The sequence below is a fragment of the Malassezia japonica genome, chromosome 2, assembly GCF_029542785.1.
Source record: "Malassezia japonica chromosome 2, complete sequence".
In the NCBI taxonomy this organism is placed as follows: domain Eukaryota; kingdom Fungi; phylum Basidiomycota; class Malasseziomycetes; order Malasseziales; family Malasseziaceae; genus Malassezia; species Malassezia japonica.
This window is the reverse complement of record NC_083371.1, coordinates 34,436-47,162: the sequence shown is the minus strand read 5'-3', so window position 1 is coordinate 47,162 and position 12,727 is coordinate 34,436. Positions and strand designations below refer to the sequence as shown.

Below are 12,727 nucleotides of genomic sequence, written 5' to 3'. Positions count from 1 at the left end.
GCGACACGTGGTCGGAACCCCGCACCAGCAGGTACGCCGCTGGGCGCAAATGGTCAAGGCTTGGCATGGACGTGCCACCGCACGCCCTTCGCCACCATGATCATTCTGGTAGGTAGTACGACTCATGTAGCACCACCTAAACAACTCCCGCTCACAGCGGATTCTGTGGCTTCTCGAGGAGCTCGCGATTCCATACGAGATCAAATACTACCAGCGGGGGTCGGACCACCTCGCGCCGAAAGAGCTCAAAAGGGTGCACCCGCTCGGAAAGAGCCCGGTGATTACCGATACAGAGCGTAACAAGGTCATCGCTGAAAGCGGCGTGATTATTAGTACGTGTAGCCTCTCACCAAGACTACCTGATCAAGCACTACGGCAATGGGCGCGGCCTGCCGAAGCACGGCGAGGAGGACAACGACCAGTACTGGGTGCAGTTCTCCGAGGCGAGTCTCATGCCGCCCCTTGTCATCAAGTATGTGTTCTACGTGATCCCTTCGCAGGCCCCGTTCTTTATTCGCCCAATCGTGAACATGATTGCGGCTAAGACGCAGCAGGCATTCACCGATCCGGATATCAAGACCAAGATGGAATTTACTGCCACCGAACTCGAAAAACGCAGCAGCGACGGAATCGCTTGGCTCGCGGGCGGCGACAGCGCGGGGGGGCCGACAGCCGCCGACTTCCAAATGCTCTACCCTCTCGAAACCGTCACGGGTGGACGCATGGGCCGGGATTCTGTACCGAAATTGCTGTTTAACTGGGTAAATATGGTCCACGACCGCCCGGCCTACCGCCGCGCCCTCGAAAAGGGGGGGCCGTACGATTATTCGAAGCTCTAAGCGCACGGCGGGCATGGGCCTCCACCTCGGCCTGCCCTGTCCGTGCACACGTGGCGTATTTTTGGCGCAGAGGGTGTGGGAAAGGCAATTATCTTCGGCCTGGCATCCCGACGGGTTTTGTAATGATGTGCGACTCGAATCGCCCGAGCGCTATTTTCTGGTTCACTTCGTATATTAGTTCGCTTAGATTCACAAAGGGCATGGGCGTAAGCATGCCACGTGGCTTCCACCCGGAACCCCGCATTGACACCGGGGTGGACGAAGGGCTCGCCACACCCCACCATGATTATTCTGGTAGGTAGCAAGACTTACGCAGCACCACCTGAATAACTCGCGCTCGCAGCGTGTGCTTTGGTTGCTCGAGGAGCTTGAGATCCCGTACGAGATCAAGCACTACAAGCGCCAGTCGAATCACCTCGCGCCGAAGGAGCTCAAAGAGGTGCATCCGCTCGGAAAGAGCCCGGTGATTACTGATACTGAGCGCAACAAAGTTGTTGCTGAGAGTGGCGTGATCATTGGTACGTATCCTTTCTGACCTAGACTATTTGATCAAGCATTACGGCAACGGTCGTGGCCTGCCGAAGCCGGGTGAGGAGGAGAACAACCAGTTCTGGGCCCAATTCGCCGAGGCCAGTTTCATGCCTCCCCTCGTCATGAAATATGTCTTCAAGGTCATCCCGACCCAGGCGCCGTTCTTCGTGCGCCCGATCGTCAACATGATTTCGAGCAAGACGCAGCAGTCGTTCACCGATCCGGATATCAAGACCAAGATCAACTTTGTTGCTGCTGAGCTTGAAAAGCGCGGCAGCAACGGACAAGCCTGGTTTGCGGGTGGAGACAGTGCTGGCGGACCTACGGCGGCCGACTTCCAGATGATCTTCCCTCTCGAGACTGCAACGGCCTCCCGCTTGGACCCGTCGCTTGTCCCGCAGTCGCTGCATCAATGGGTCAAAAGCGTCCACGACCGCCCGGCCTACCGTCGTGCCCTCGAAAAGGGCGGCCCGTACGACTACGCAAAGCTCTAAGCAGCACTCCTTAGATCCCCAGCTCCACCCTTCCAACTGTGAACGTCCCTGTCCGTGCACCCCACGTGGCGTTTTTTTATGCGGATTTTGGCGGGCCTAGAGAATTTTCTTTCAGCCAGGCACCCTGACGTGCTTTGTAGTGGCGTGCAGCGTGGAAAATGACCCGAGGGTACCCCTCTGGCACACCTAGCATGCTCGATCCATATAGATTCACTTCAGAAGAATCACCAACTCCGTCAGATTACAAGTCGGAGTGCCCCACGCCCGAACTAGAGCAGGTCGGACCGATTGCTGTGCCACTGCCGTCGGACGCGGAGCCAGAGCGCAAGCTGGACGATGACGAACACTTTTCCGCATTCCGGAGAGGTGCAAAGATATTTGTCGTCGTACTCGCATCGACATCCGCGTTCATGTCCCCTTTTGCTATCAATATATACATGCCGGCCGTACCGGCAATCTCGGAGGAGCTGCATATTAACAGCAGCCAGACACTTCTCTCAGTGACGCTCTACATGATCATGCAGGGCCTCTCGCCGTCATTTTGGGCACCGCTTTCAGACACCTACGGGCGCCGCCCGATTCTCATCCTCACATTTGTCGTGTTCCTCATTGCCAACCTTGGTCTCTCATTTGCCAAGGTCTACTGGCTCTTGCTGGTCCTGCGTATGCTGCAAGCGTGCGGTGCAAGCAGTGCCATTTCTATTGGTGCGGGGTGCATCAGTGACGTGTCGCGCCTCAAGGAGCGTGGTACCTACATGGGCTTCTTCCAGACCGGTACGCTTTTGGGACCGGCTGTTGGTCCCATCATCGGCGGCCTCATGTCCCAGCGCTGGGACTGGCACGCAGTCTTCTTTTTCTTGTCGGCATTCGGTGGTGTATATCTGCTCTTTATGATTCTTGTCCTGCCCGAGTCGCTGCGCGCACTCGTTGGCGACGGAAGCTTGATGCCGTATGGAATTTGGCGAGCACTCGTCCCGATCCGCATGGTCGACCGGCCCACCAACACGATCGAGGACGGCGTCGAGAAACAGCAGTGGATGAACAAGCCTCCGAAACTGAACATCCGCGCCATGGGCTTTGACCGCCCATGGCGCGCGTACCTCCAAGCGGACATTGCCATGATGATTGTGAGCTTTGCCATTCCGTTCGGCGTGTTTACCATGGTCTCGTCGTCGCTCTCCCCGACACTCAGCACGACTTACCATTACAACGCGATTTACTCTGGCCTCTGCTTCCTGCCCCTGGGCGTAGGAAGCGCAGCGGGGAGTATCGTGTCGGGAAAGTTGCTCGACTACGACTTTGCGCGAGCGCATAAGAAGCACGGAAACAAGATGAACTTGCACCATGCGCGCCTACAGCATGCACAGCTGTTTAATCTGCTGTTCACTGCAATGACCATTGCCAATGGATGGTGTTTGCAAAAGGGCGTGCATATTGCGGCTCCGATGGTGTTCCAATTTTTCTTGAGCGTGTTTGCTATTTTGTATTTTAACGCAATGTATGTTCCCCGACTAACCCAGCCAAACGATCCTTGTCGACCTGTCCCCTGGTCGGGCTGCATCCGTTACGGCCGCGCTCAACATTGGTCGCTGCTTGGTCGGCGCTGCTTTTGTCGCCGCGGTACAGTACGTGATCGACGATGTGGGAAACGGTTGGACGTTTACTATCTTTGGTTTGGCCAGCTTCGTGATTCCTATTCCGCTTATTGAGTGCGTCATCCGCCTGGGGCCTGGATGGCAACGCAAGAAAGAAGAGCGCGAAAGTGCGAAACGGTCGGTTAATTAGTGTCTATATGCTTCCATGTACAGTACGGCCAAATTGGGCCATTTATGACCTCCACATCATGAAATAAGTTTCATGGCGCGCTTCGAGTAGGCCGATCGGTCACGCAGCCCAGCGCCGTAACGGTAGAGAATAAAGGGCGAAGGCAGGCCAATCGAGGCCGTTGCCAGTGCCAATACGCTATTTCCCCAACCCTGGCCCAGCCGGCTGTACAGCATAGGGGAAAAGAGGGGAAATGTGAACGAAAACAGACCACGCGTCATGACGAGGGCGCTTGCTGCACTCGCTGTGTACATCGTGATGGCATCTGCTAGGTAGAGAGGGCAGATGAATAGCGTCATGCGCACGCCACATGCGAGAATAAAAATTCCAATATCTGGAACAATCCAGTGGACATGGTACTCCACCGTCCATCCGTAAATCAACAATCCAATTGGCATCAGGAATCCAGTAACGATTAACAGTGGAAGTTTGAACTCGGGTATCCCTTGTCCGCCATTCTTTTGCTTGAGCCGGCGATAGTTCCAGTCAACAAAGCGGCCGCCTACCTGCCCACTCAATGTAAAACCGAGGCCCATGGCAATATAATGCAACGATGCAATGCCAGGAGGCTGGTGGTACTCTTCCTTGAACACACGCGAAAAGGAGGCGAGCAGCAAGTACTGGCACCCAAACAAGAGCGCCTGGTAAATACTCGTCACCAGGACCACGGGTTGCGTCGCCAAAAAAATGCACGGCCGCATGACACCATGCGCAATGCGGGTCGCGAGCGACTCTTTGATGGTAAATATTGTGTGCCATTCTGGGTTGCCGGTTTCTTTGCGTATACGCCGTGCTTTGCGTTCCAGGAGGACAGGCGAATAAGTCTCTTTTAGTGTGCATAGACCAAGTACGGTGATCGCCGTTCCAAACATGGTCGACGTCCAAAAGATCCAGCGCCACTTTTCTTCGCCATACCCCTGGATAATCCAGCCTGCAAATATGGGGCCGATACACGGGCCTAGCACAGGCGAGAGCGTGTACATGGCCATAGCCTCGCCACGTTCGTCCGGCTCAAAGAGATCCGCAATGACTCCTGCGCCGATCGCAACAGGAGCACAACCCACAAGGCCGTTGAAAAAGCGCAGGATAATCATCTGCTCTGCGCTGCGTGACAGACCGCATCCCACGTTGAAAATGAGGAAACTGGGTAAGTGCCTGCACATACATGACATTCGAAACTTGCAGGATGTACTTGCGTCCCAAACGCTCGCTCAGTGGACCATAAAACATCGGCGCTATGACAAATGCAAGCATCGAAGCCGACATCATCATGTTGGTCACCGTCTCGGACTCGACGTGAAACTCGCGCTGGAGTGTATCAAGTGCCGGCGCATTCATCGTGCTGCAAATGGGAGACAGCAGCGTGTAGCACGAGACAATAAACACGAGAAACATGCGGTATCGTCGTGACCAGCTGCGTGGGTTCTCATGCGCATCGCTCTGATCCCACGTCACGATGTACGCGTCTTCTTCTTCGACGTCCTGCTTCAATTCTGCATGTCCATTCGGTACCATCGCTGGAACCTCTTGGTCCTCATCAAGAGGCGGCGTTCTCGATGCATCGGTGGGACTCTTTGCTGATGCAGAGCCGCCATTCACTCCTATGACTCCCATGTCATTCGTGGCGGTCGAATAAAAAAGAGGCGTCAGATGGCGTGCATAATTTAAATGTGGGCCCAAGCGACGCGGCAATATTCGGAATTCCCTCATCGCATCTCACCAGCCCACTTCCAGAGGATGTTATACGCTTGGGATTGTCGTTACCTACAAGGGATTGTCTATGTTTCATAAATGTTACATCACGACATGAGTGCCATACCCTTCCGAGAGTACGAGGAGCGGTTACGCAACCTCTCTCCAAAGTGGTACAGTACGAATGGCGCAGGAAGGCCGATGAGAAAGGTGACTAGGGCAAGCACGCTGTTGCCCCATCCTTGTCCGAGAGCTTCATACATATTGGGAGCAAAGAGTGGAAAGGTGAAGGAGAAGACGCCGCGAGTCATGATTCCAGCGCTCGACGCCGATGCCGCATACATTGTAACAGAGTCTGCCAGGTACAGAGGGCAGATGAACATGGTGGCGCGCAGGCCCCACGCCAGGATAAAGATGCCAATATCGGGTGCAATCCAGTGCATTTTGTACTCGGCTGTCCAACCGTACAAGATCAAACCGATAGGCATGCTGATGCCGGTCACTACCAGCAGAGGGAGTTTGAATTCGGGTTTGCCTACCCCGTTGTTCTTGGCCTTCAAGCGGCCATAGTTCCAGTCCACCCATCTGCCCCCAATGAATCCACTGATCAGGAATCCGATGATCATGGCAAAGTAATGCAGCGAAGCAATACCTGGAGGTTGATTGTACTCTTCCTTAAACACACGCGAGAAGGAGGCAAGAAGCAGGTACTGACATCCAAACATGATACCTTGGTACAGACAGGTGACCAGGACCACGGGCTGTGTCGCAAGGAAGATACAAGGACGCAAGAGACCGTGGAAGATGCGCACACGCAGCGGCTCTCTCATTGTAAAGACGGTGTGCCACTCGGCGTTGCCCGTCTCCTTCCGCAGGCGGCGTGCCTTCTGCTCCAGTAGCACGGGGGTATACGTCTCTTGCAAGAAGAAGAGCCCCAGTACAGTAATCACACCGCCAAGCATGGTCGATACCCAAAAGATCCAGGGCCACTTGTCTTCTCCAAACTCTTGCACGATCCATCCAGCGTAGATGGGGCCGATACAGGGGCCAAGGATGGGTGACAGGGTGTACATGGCCATTGCCTGTCCACGCTCCTCGGGTTCAAAGAGATCCGCAACCACACCCGGGCCAATGGCGACCGGTGCAACACCGGCCATACCCATAAAGAAGCGCAAGATGATCATCTCGGTCGAGTTCCGGGCAAAGCCACAGCACAGGTTAAAAATCAAGAAGCTGTCGGTAAGAAATGGATACGTACACAATGTTGGTCACTTGGAGGATGTACTTGCGCCCAAACTGCTCGCTCAAGGGAGCGTAGAAGATGGGAGCCACTACAAACGCAAGCATGGGAGCCGACATCATCATGTTGCCCACGACGAAGGAGTCAACGCCAAAGTCACGACGGAGAACGTCCAACGCAGGCACGTTTGAAGTGCTTGCGATCGGACTCAGAACCGTGTAGCAAGAAACCAGGAAGACGAGGAACATGCGATAAGACCTAGTCCATCCGCGGGGGTTCATATGCTTGTCCGTCTCATCCCACGACGCAAGAAATGGGCTTTGCCCGGCCTTGGGCTCGCAGGTGCTCTTTTCCTCGACATCTGCCGCCCCCTGACGTTCGGGATCGGCCCAGTGGGCCATGGTTGTAGGCTCATCAGCGCACAGCTCAGGCATGTACGATGTGTTAGGAGTCGTTTGGCTTGTGTCCATGCTCTGCTTCGCAGACGAAGCGGCAGACATAGTGGAAAGGGGTGATGGGATAAGAGTAGATAGCTCTGCCAGCGCTACGTCACTAACTTATAGCGTTGATTTCGCAATCTCTTGCCAAGACCTCATCCCCTATGTCTACACGCACGTTCGAGCACCGCTTCGGTTTGACAGGGCATGGTGTTATCTAACTGGCTAATGGATGGGCCTGTGCGTTGCATATCGTTACATGACATGTAATTTCGCCTATCTTTCCCTGGTCAGGGCACTAATTGTCCTATCCGATGCCAGTGTCATGGGAACAGGTCTTGGCATATGTAGGCTGAATAAATTAGCATAGCCCAGGCGGTGTAACTCTCCAAGGCGGTGAATCGGGATCGGGATAGGATCCGTGTACCTGACAAGATTACCACGTGCGCACGATACAAAAATAGGCGGGGGAATGGGCACAATTACAAACCAGTAATTGGTCCTCGCTCAAGGCATTGGGCGTAATAAGCACGCCCACGGCATTTAACGACGGTGGTCCGTGGTGTGGCTTTCGCTCGTTTACGCCATACTTGCTTATAAGTGCAATTGTCTTCACTCTGTACCATAACATCAAAGCTATGTCAGCCGAGTCAGTCTATCTATCGTCATGTACGAGTGCGGGGGGTGACATGTTCTTTACGATCTTGTTTGGTCTCTTTGCAGTGGTGCTTATCCTTTACACCATTTTCAGCAGGCCCAAGATCGTGACAGGCATTCTTGCACTGTTTACCACATTACAAACAGCATCATTTGCCCTCCGCTTCGCCATCTCTCAGGGTGGTGGAAACGTTCCCATGTTTGCGGCGTCCATCGCGTTGTACTCGATCGGCACTATTCTTGTGATTCGCGCCCTTTATCGCCTCTACACGGCATGGTGTGCAATCACAACCTCGGTTATGCCTCTCCCGAAGGTGTTCCGGTTTTCAGAGCACAGTCGCTTTACTGTGGTCTACTCTCTGACCATCTCGGGTCTCATCGCGGTTACAGCGTCGGGTGCCGCTAATCTTTCGAACCCGGGGAACTACGGTAGGGTCGCGTTGCAAGTCACTTCGTGCATCATGCTTGCTATGCTTGTGGGCATATACATTATACTGTCACTCACCTTCAACTGGGTCGCGAAGAACAGGCATGAGGTGCAACCGCCTGTTACCAAGGAGGAAGAATCGTCTGTGCCGACCGTCCAAAGCAGCTTGATTACGACTCGCATCTACCATCCAAGTGTGAAGATGGAGTCGACTATGTCGCCGTCGCATGACCTCATTTACAAGGTATGTCAAGAGAGCCGCTTGAACAGATGCTAACATAACAGATGAACATTTTCATGTTGGTACTCACAGGTCTCTTCGTTATGAAACAAACTTGTACGTATCTGACTTTGCCTCTCTAACCTTCAGTCAGTGTTGCTACAATGTTTAACTACGATGCCGTCTGCACAAAGCCGGCGTTCTACGTGGTCAGCGTCGTGCCTGACCTCATCTTTGTCGCTGTTGCTGCAATCCCCGGTGTTCTCTACGCATTCACGCCGTCGCGTTATGTTGGCATTAACCCTGTCGATAAGACAAACAAACCTTCCCTACGCGATGTCATTCGCGGCCGCTGCTAATTGTAAATATAATACCGCTCAGCAGTGGCCTTGCCTAATGGTTATGGTCTCTATGTTACCTCCCGCATTGTTTAGAACTAGTTAGCTGTTATTATCGAGTGTACTCTAATATATGAGCGCAAACCATTTTAATACGCTTTTTAGATGCACTTTGAGGCTAAGTGCTTTTGACGGCCCATCGGGCGTTGTCGTGCCCTTTCGGCCTCGTGTCCGACAGTTCATTTCAGCGTGACCCCGCCATTTCTAAGCAAGCGGTATTAAAAATGTGGAGGTTTTGGTCCCCGCATCGTTTCCACTAACGCCGCCATGTCCGCTTCGGAAAGCGGGGGTGAACAACATGTGGAACAGCCCCGTCCCAAAGCGCGAAGAATCAGGAAACATGTAAGCTGCCTCCCATGTCGTGAGCGAAAGATAAAATGTGATCGAAATGTACCTAATTGTGCTACGTGCATCAGGCGTGGTATTGTGGGCGAGTGTCGTTGGGGCGACGAACGTGACAATGCTAGCGTGAAAAACACCCCGTCAACGAAACAGAACTGGAAGGAAAAGGAAATTTCAGAGCACATACAACGGGCTTCAAACCCGAATCTGTATGATCTGGGCATTGCTGCTGAACAGTACAGTGCCTTTTCCTTGATGGCCCAGGAAGAGAAAACGGTATCAGGCCTCTTTGAAGCCAAAAGGACGAAAGGTTCACGACTTGCTCAACTGTGTACCTTTAACCCAACATTGTGGAAAAAAATCATGTCTCATCAACTCCGGCTGCTGCCAGACCGTCGCTTATTGCATCAGCTCGTTTCCGTCTATTTGCGAGAGGTAGAGCCTCTTTCGCAGTGCGTGAACAGCGTCATTTTGCACAATGATTTGAGCATGCTTTGGGAGCATTTGAAGGATATCCACCCTGATGCACAATCTCCAAAAGAACTGGATTTTGGTATCGAAGCTGTTGCGCCACCGTCGTCTTTCTGGGCTGACGTGAGAAACTATGGGCTCCTTTCACTTGTCTATGCCTTGCTTTACGTCACTTATGATGTGATGTATTTGCCCCGCCTTCATGTTCTGAACCTGTTTCATGAATGCACCGACTCTGAAGACTTCTTGCGCGCAATCGAGGATTACTACCTCCTTTCTGAGTTTTTCTTGCACGAGTCCGAATGCGAGGAACACGCGACGCTATGGACTTTACAGGCACTGATGCTCCAGCAAAGGAGACATCTACGTATGAATCGTATTGGCCTTGGCACTCTAGGGTACTCGAACATCATTCGACTTGCAAAAATGATGGGCCTGAATCGCCTGGGCGACACTTGTGAAGAACTGGAGCGCGTTCGCAGTAAACAAGCGCAAAACGGAAATGATAAGATGTTCTTGCAAAGTTTTCCGTGCTTGACTGAGTTTGCACCGGATGACCTTCCCAAGCGCGAGCTGGGCCGGAAAATCTGGACAACACTGGTGGCCCATGACTGGACCCTGTCGATGCACGTCGATTTCGGCTATACTATCTCGGAAGGGATGAACAAGACTGCTCCACCAGCTTCTTTGACGGACGATGAGGTTCTTCAGCTTAGTACGCTACCTCTCGAGGTGGTCCGTGATCCATACCGTATCACCTCCAATGTCTATTGCAAACTACGTCTGAACATTTCGCGCTGTGCCAGGATGCTATCCGAAATTTGTCTTGAGCGTTTGAGTAAGCGCGAGATTATGGCGCCGCCGTATGACGAAGTCATTCGTCTCGACGGGGAGTTACGGCTCATCTTGAACTCACTTCCAGACTATTTCAGACAAGACGAGCATATCAAGAAATCGCCGAGAGTATTGAAAATACACAGAGAGCACCCGTACCTTGCCGTACAGCGTGCATTTGTTCAGGAGAGTATCCATCATTTACTGCTCCGCTTGCATCTTACTCATCTCCGAGCTGGCGTGAGTGAGCTGGCTTTCCGGCGCTCTTTGGATACATGTATTGAAGGAGCAAACATCGCTGTACTGGTTTGGGAAGAATTGCGCGAGACATGCAACCCAAATGTTGTGGCACCATATCTCAAGTGGCATCTGCTTTGTGGTGCATTGGCACTATCCTGTGTTGTGGCTGCGAAGGTTGGCTCTTCGGATAGCCTGGCATTACAAGGGGTTAACTTGCATGTTCACCAGCAAACCTTGGGCAAAGCAATGGACTTTATTGACGAGCTAGGAAGCGACTTCAGTCGCGGACCAGTTGACTTCTCAAAAACAGTGTCGAAGATCCGCCAATTCTGTGGACGTGAAAGGGGCAAGCAACCTGTCTTAACGGATACAAATGTGATACCAACTGTGGACTTTGCGCCTGACCTGCAATGGACTGGAGCAAACCTGTTCCTTCCCTTCGATGAATTGAACGGAGACAATGTTGGTGCACTGAAAGAATATCCTGGGATGGATCTCAATGCGAATATGGACACAAATCCAACGTTTGGGATGGGCGAAGATACAACGCTGCTTGCTGGACTCGACTTTTTCCTACTTTCCAACGACCTTGGAATGTATTGAAGTCCCTAGCCCGTGCTAAAGGGCTCAAACGCCCACCCTTCTATGTTCTTGTCGATTGTCAACCGTAGTGCACGAACGTTTATTTGGTCGTACATATGGACAGTGCAACCACGGGCTAACTTATGCCAGGGGCCTTTACCCCCTGCAATGGCATCTTCTTTGTCTCGCCAAAGACCTAACAAGAGTTAGTATGTTGGAGATCAATGACATACAAGTGGCAAGGTTTTTGCGCTCAGAATCAGGGGTACCAAACCAATACTTTAAAAGTCCTCCAGATTGTGTTGCTTCACGATGCGATTCCCTATCAAGCTCGAACAATTTGTCGCGATCCAGCTCAGCTTTGAGTTGTGAACGGAAATCGACGACATAAAACTCTGTTTGTGGCCAGTGGTAACGTTCGTACGAGGCGAGTGCTTTTAGGGTGTGCATAACTTCAGACCAATTGAAAGCATCTTCATAAGGAGCTGTTGCATACACATTTGTGGAAGGATTTAAAATGCTGAGTGCTAAGGCAAACAGCCGGTATGGCGTACTAACACTTGAAAGCGCAAGGCAGTGTTCTGTAGCATCGTAGTAAGACACTTGCAATAACGAGTCTTCAAGCTTTCCCAGCAAACGCAATTGACCGCCTAGTTTACAAGTACTTTGGACTAGGCTTTCTAGCTCTTCGTGTCTGTACCACTTTCTCGGAATGTCATCCACCCTCTTAGCCACTGTAGTTGCCATGCCTTCAGATGAGCATAAAACGGGTTGTGGAAAGGCAGCTAGGCGCGACGATGCATAACATTGTGAAATATATATCTTTTAATATAGCACATCATGCCGATCGATTTCTCCATGACGTTACCTTGCACAATCCATGTTAGTGCTTGCCATTATACCCCACGTTCACGATGGTGTCATAATTATTGTTGCACCGTGCATAATTACCTGCTTATCTGGTCTTTGCTAAGCTGCCTCCACACAAACCAAATGACGTGCTGGGACTGATTAAGCTCGCTCGCTTTACGCTTGCTACCTTGGCTGAGCATGCAGCGGTAATGGTCGAGGACGATCAAAGCGCATCCGGATCGCGTCCTCCTGTGTCATGTTTTCCGTGTCGTACACGAAAAGTTCGATGCGACAGACAAAAGCACTGTGGAAACTGCAAAAGGCGGGGAGAAGAATGTACATGGCCATTATCATCCCTGCCTCAATGGGCTACTGAGGGTTCTCTCAAAGAAGAATCTCTGGTAGCTGGCGTTGAAGAGTTAAAACATCGCGTTTCAGCGCTTGAGCAGCTGGTCAGAAGTAATCATCTAAATGCGTCTGGTCCGTCTGAAACCAGTGCTACACGAACATTTTCCAGAGCATCGCCAACCCATCAAAGTCATGCACAAGAACAACACGGCCATACCTCTAGCTGGACTTCAGGTTTAGTTCCTACAAATGCTTACGACTCATCTTCTGCTGAAATTGCAATCTCTTCTAGCGTTCAA

The 12,727-nt window shown here is 52.1% G+C and overlaps 4 protein-coding genes across 4 annotated transcripts; 3 read left to right on the top strand and 1 right to left on the bottom strand.

Annotated features, from left to right (window-relative positions):
- Positions 1 to 96: 96 nt before the first annotated feature.
- On the top strand, positions 97 to 839 carry MJAP1_001135 (glutathione transferase; the record flags this gene model as incomplete). The annotated part of the gene is made up of 3 exons (XM_060265101.1): positions 97 to 108; positions 131 to 332; positions 355 to 839. 3 exons carry the CDS (start codon positions 97 to 99, stop codon positions 837 to 839), a joined length of 699 nt encoding a protein of 232 aa, XP_060121084.1.
- A 282-nt stretch (positions 840 to 1,121) lies between these two features.
- On the top strand, positions 1,122 to 1,864 carry MJAP1_001134 (glutathione transferase; the record flags this gene model as incomplete). Its single annotated transcript, XM_060265100.1, has 3 exons — positions 1,122 to 1,133; positions 1,156 to 1,357; positions 1,380 to 1,864. The coding sequence occupies 3 exons, from the start codon at positions 1,122 to 1,124 to the stop codon at positions 1,862 to 1,864; spliced, it is 699 nt and encodes a 232-aa protein (XP_060121083.1).
- Positions 1,865 to 2,274: 410 nt separating this feature from the next.
- Positions 2,275 to 3,649, top strand: MJAP1_001133 (uncharacterized protein; the record flags this gene model as incomplete). The annotated part of the gene is made up of 2 exons (XM_060265099.1): positions 2,275 to 3,362; positions 3,385 to 3,649. The coding sequence occupies 2 exons, from the start codon at positions 2,275 to 2,277 to the stop codon at positions 3,647 to 3,649; spliced, it is 1,353 nt and encodes a 450-aa protein (XP_060121082.1).
- A 56-nt stretch (positions 3,650 to 3,705) lies between these two features.
- Positions 3,706 to 6,745, bottom strand: MJAP1_001132 (uncharacterized protein; the record flags this gene model as incomplete). Its single annotated transcript, XM_060265098.1, has 4 exons — positions 3,706 to 4,792; positions 4,854 to 5,173; positions 5,731 to 6,564; positions 6,635 to 6,745. 4 exons carry the CDS (start codon positions 6,743 to 6,745, stop codon positions 3,706 to 3,708), a joined length of 2,352 nt encoding a protein of 783 aa, XP_060121081.1.
- Positions 6,746 to 12,727: the final 5,982 nt, after the last annotated feature.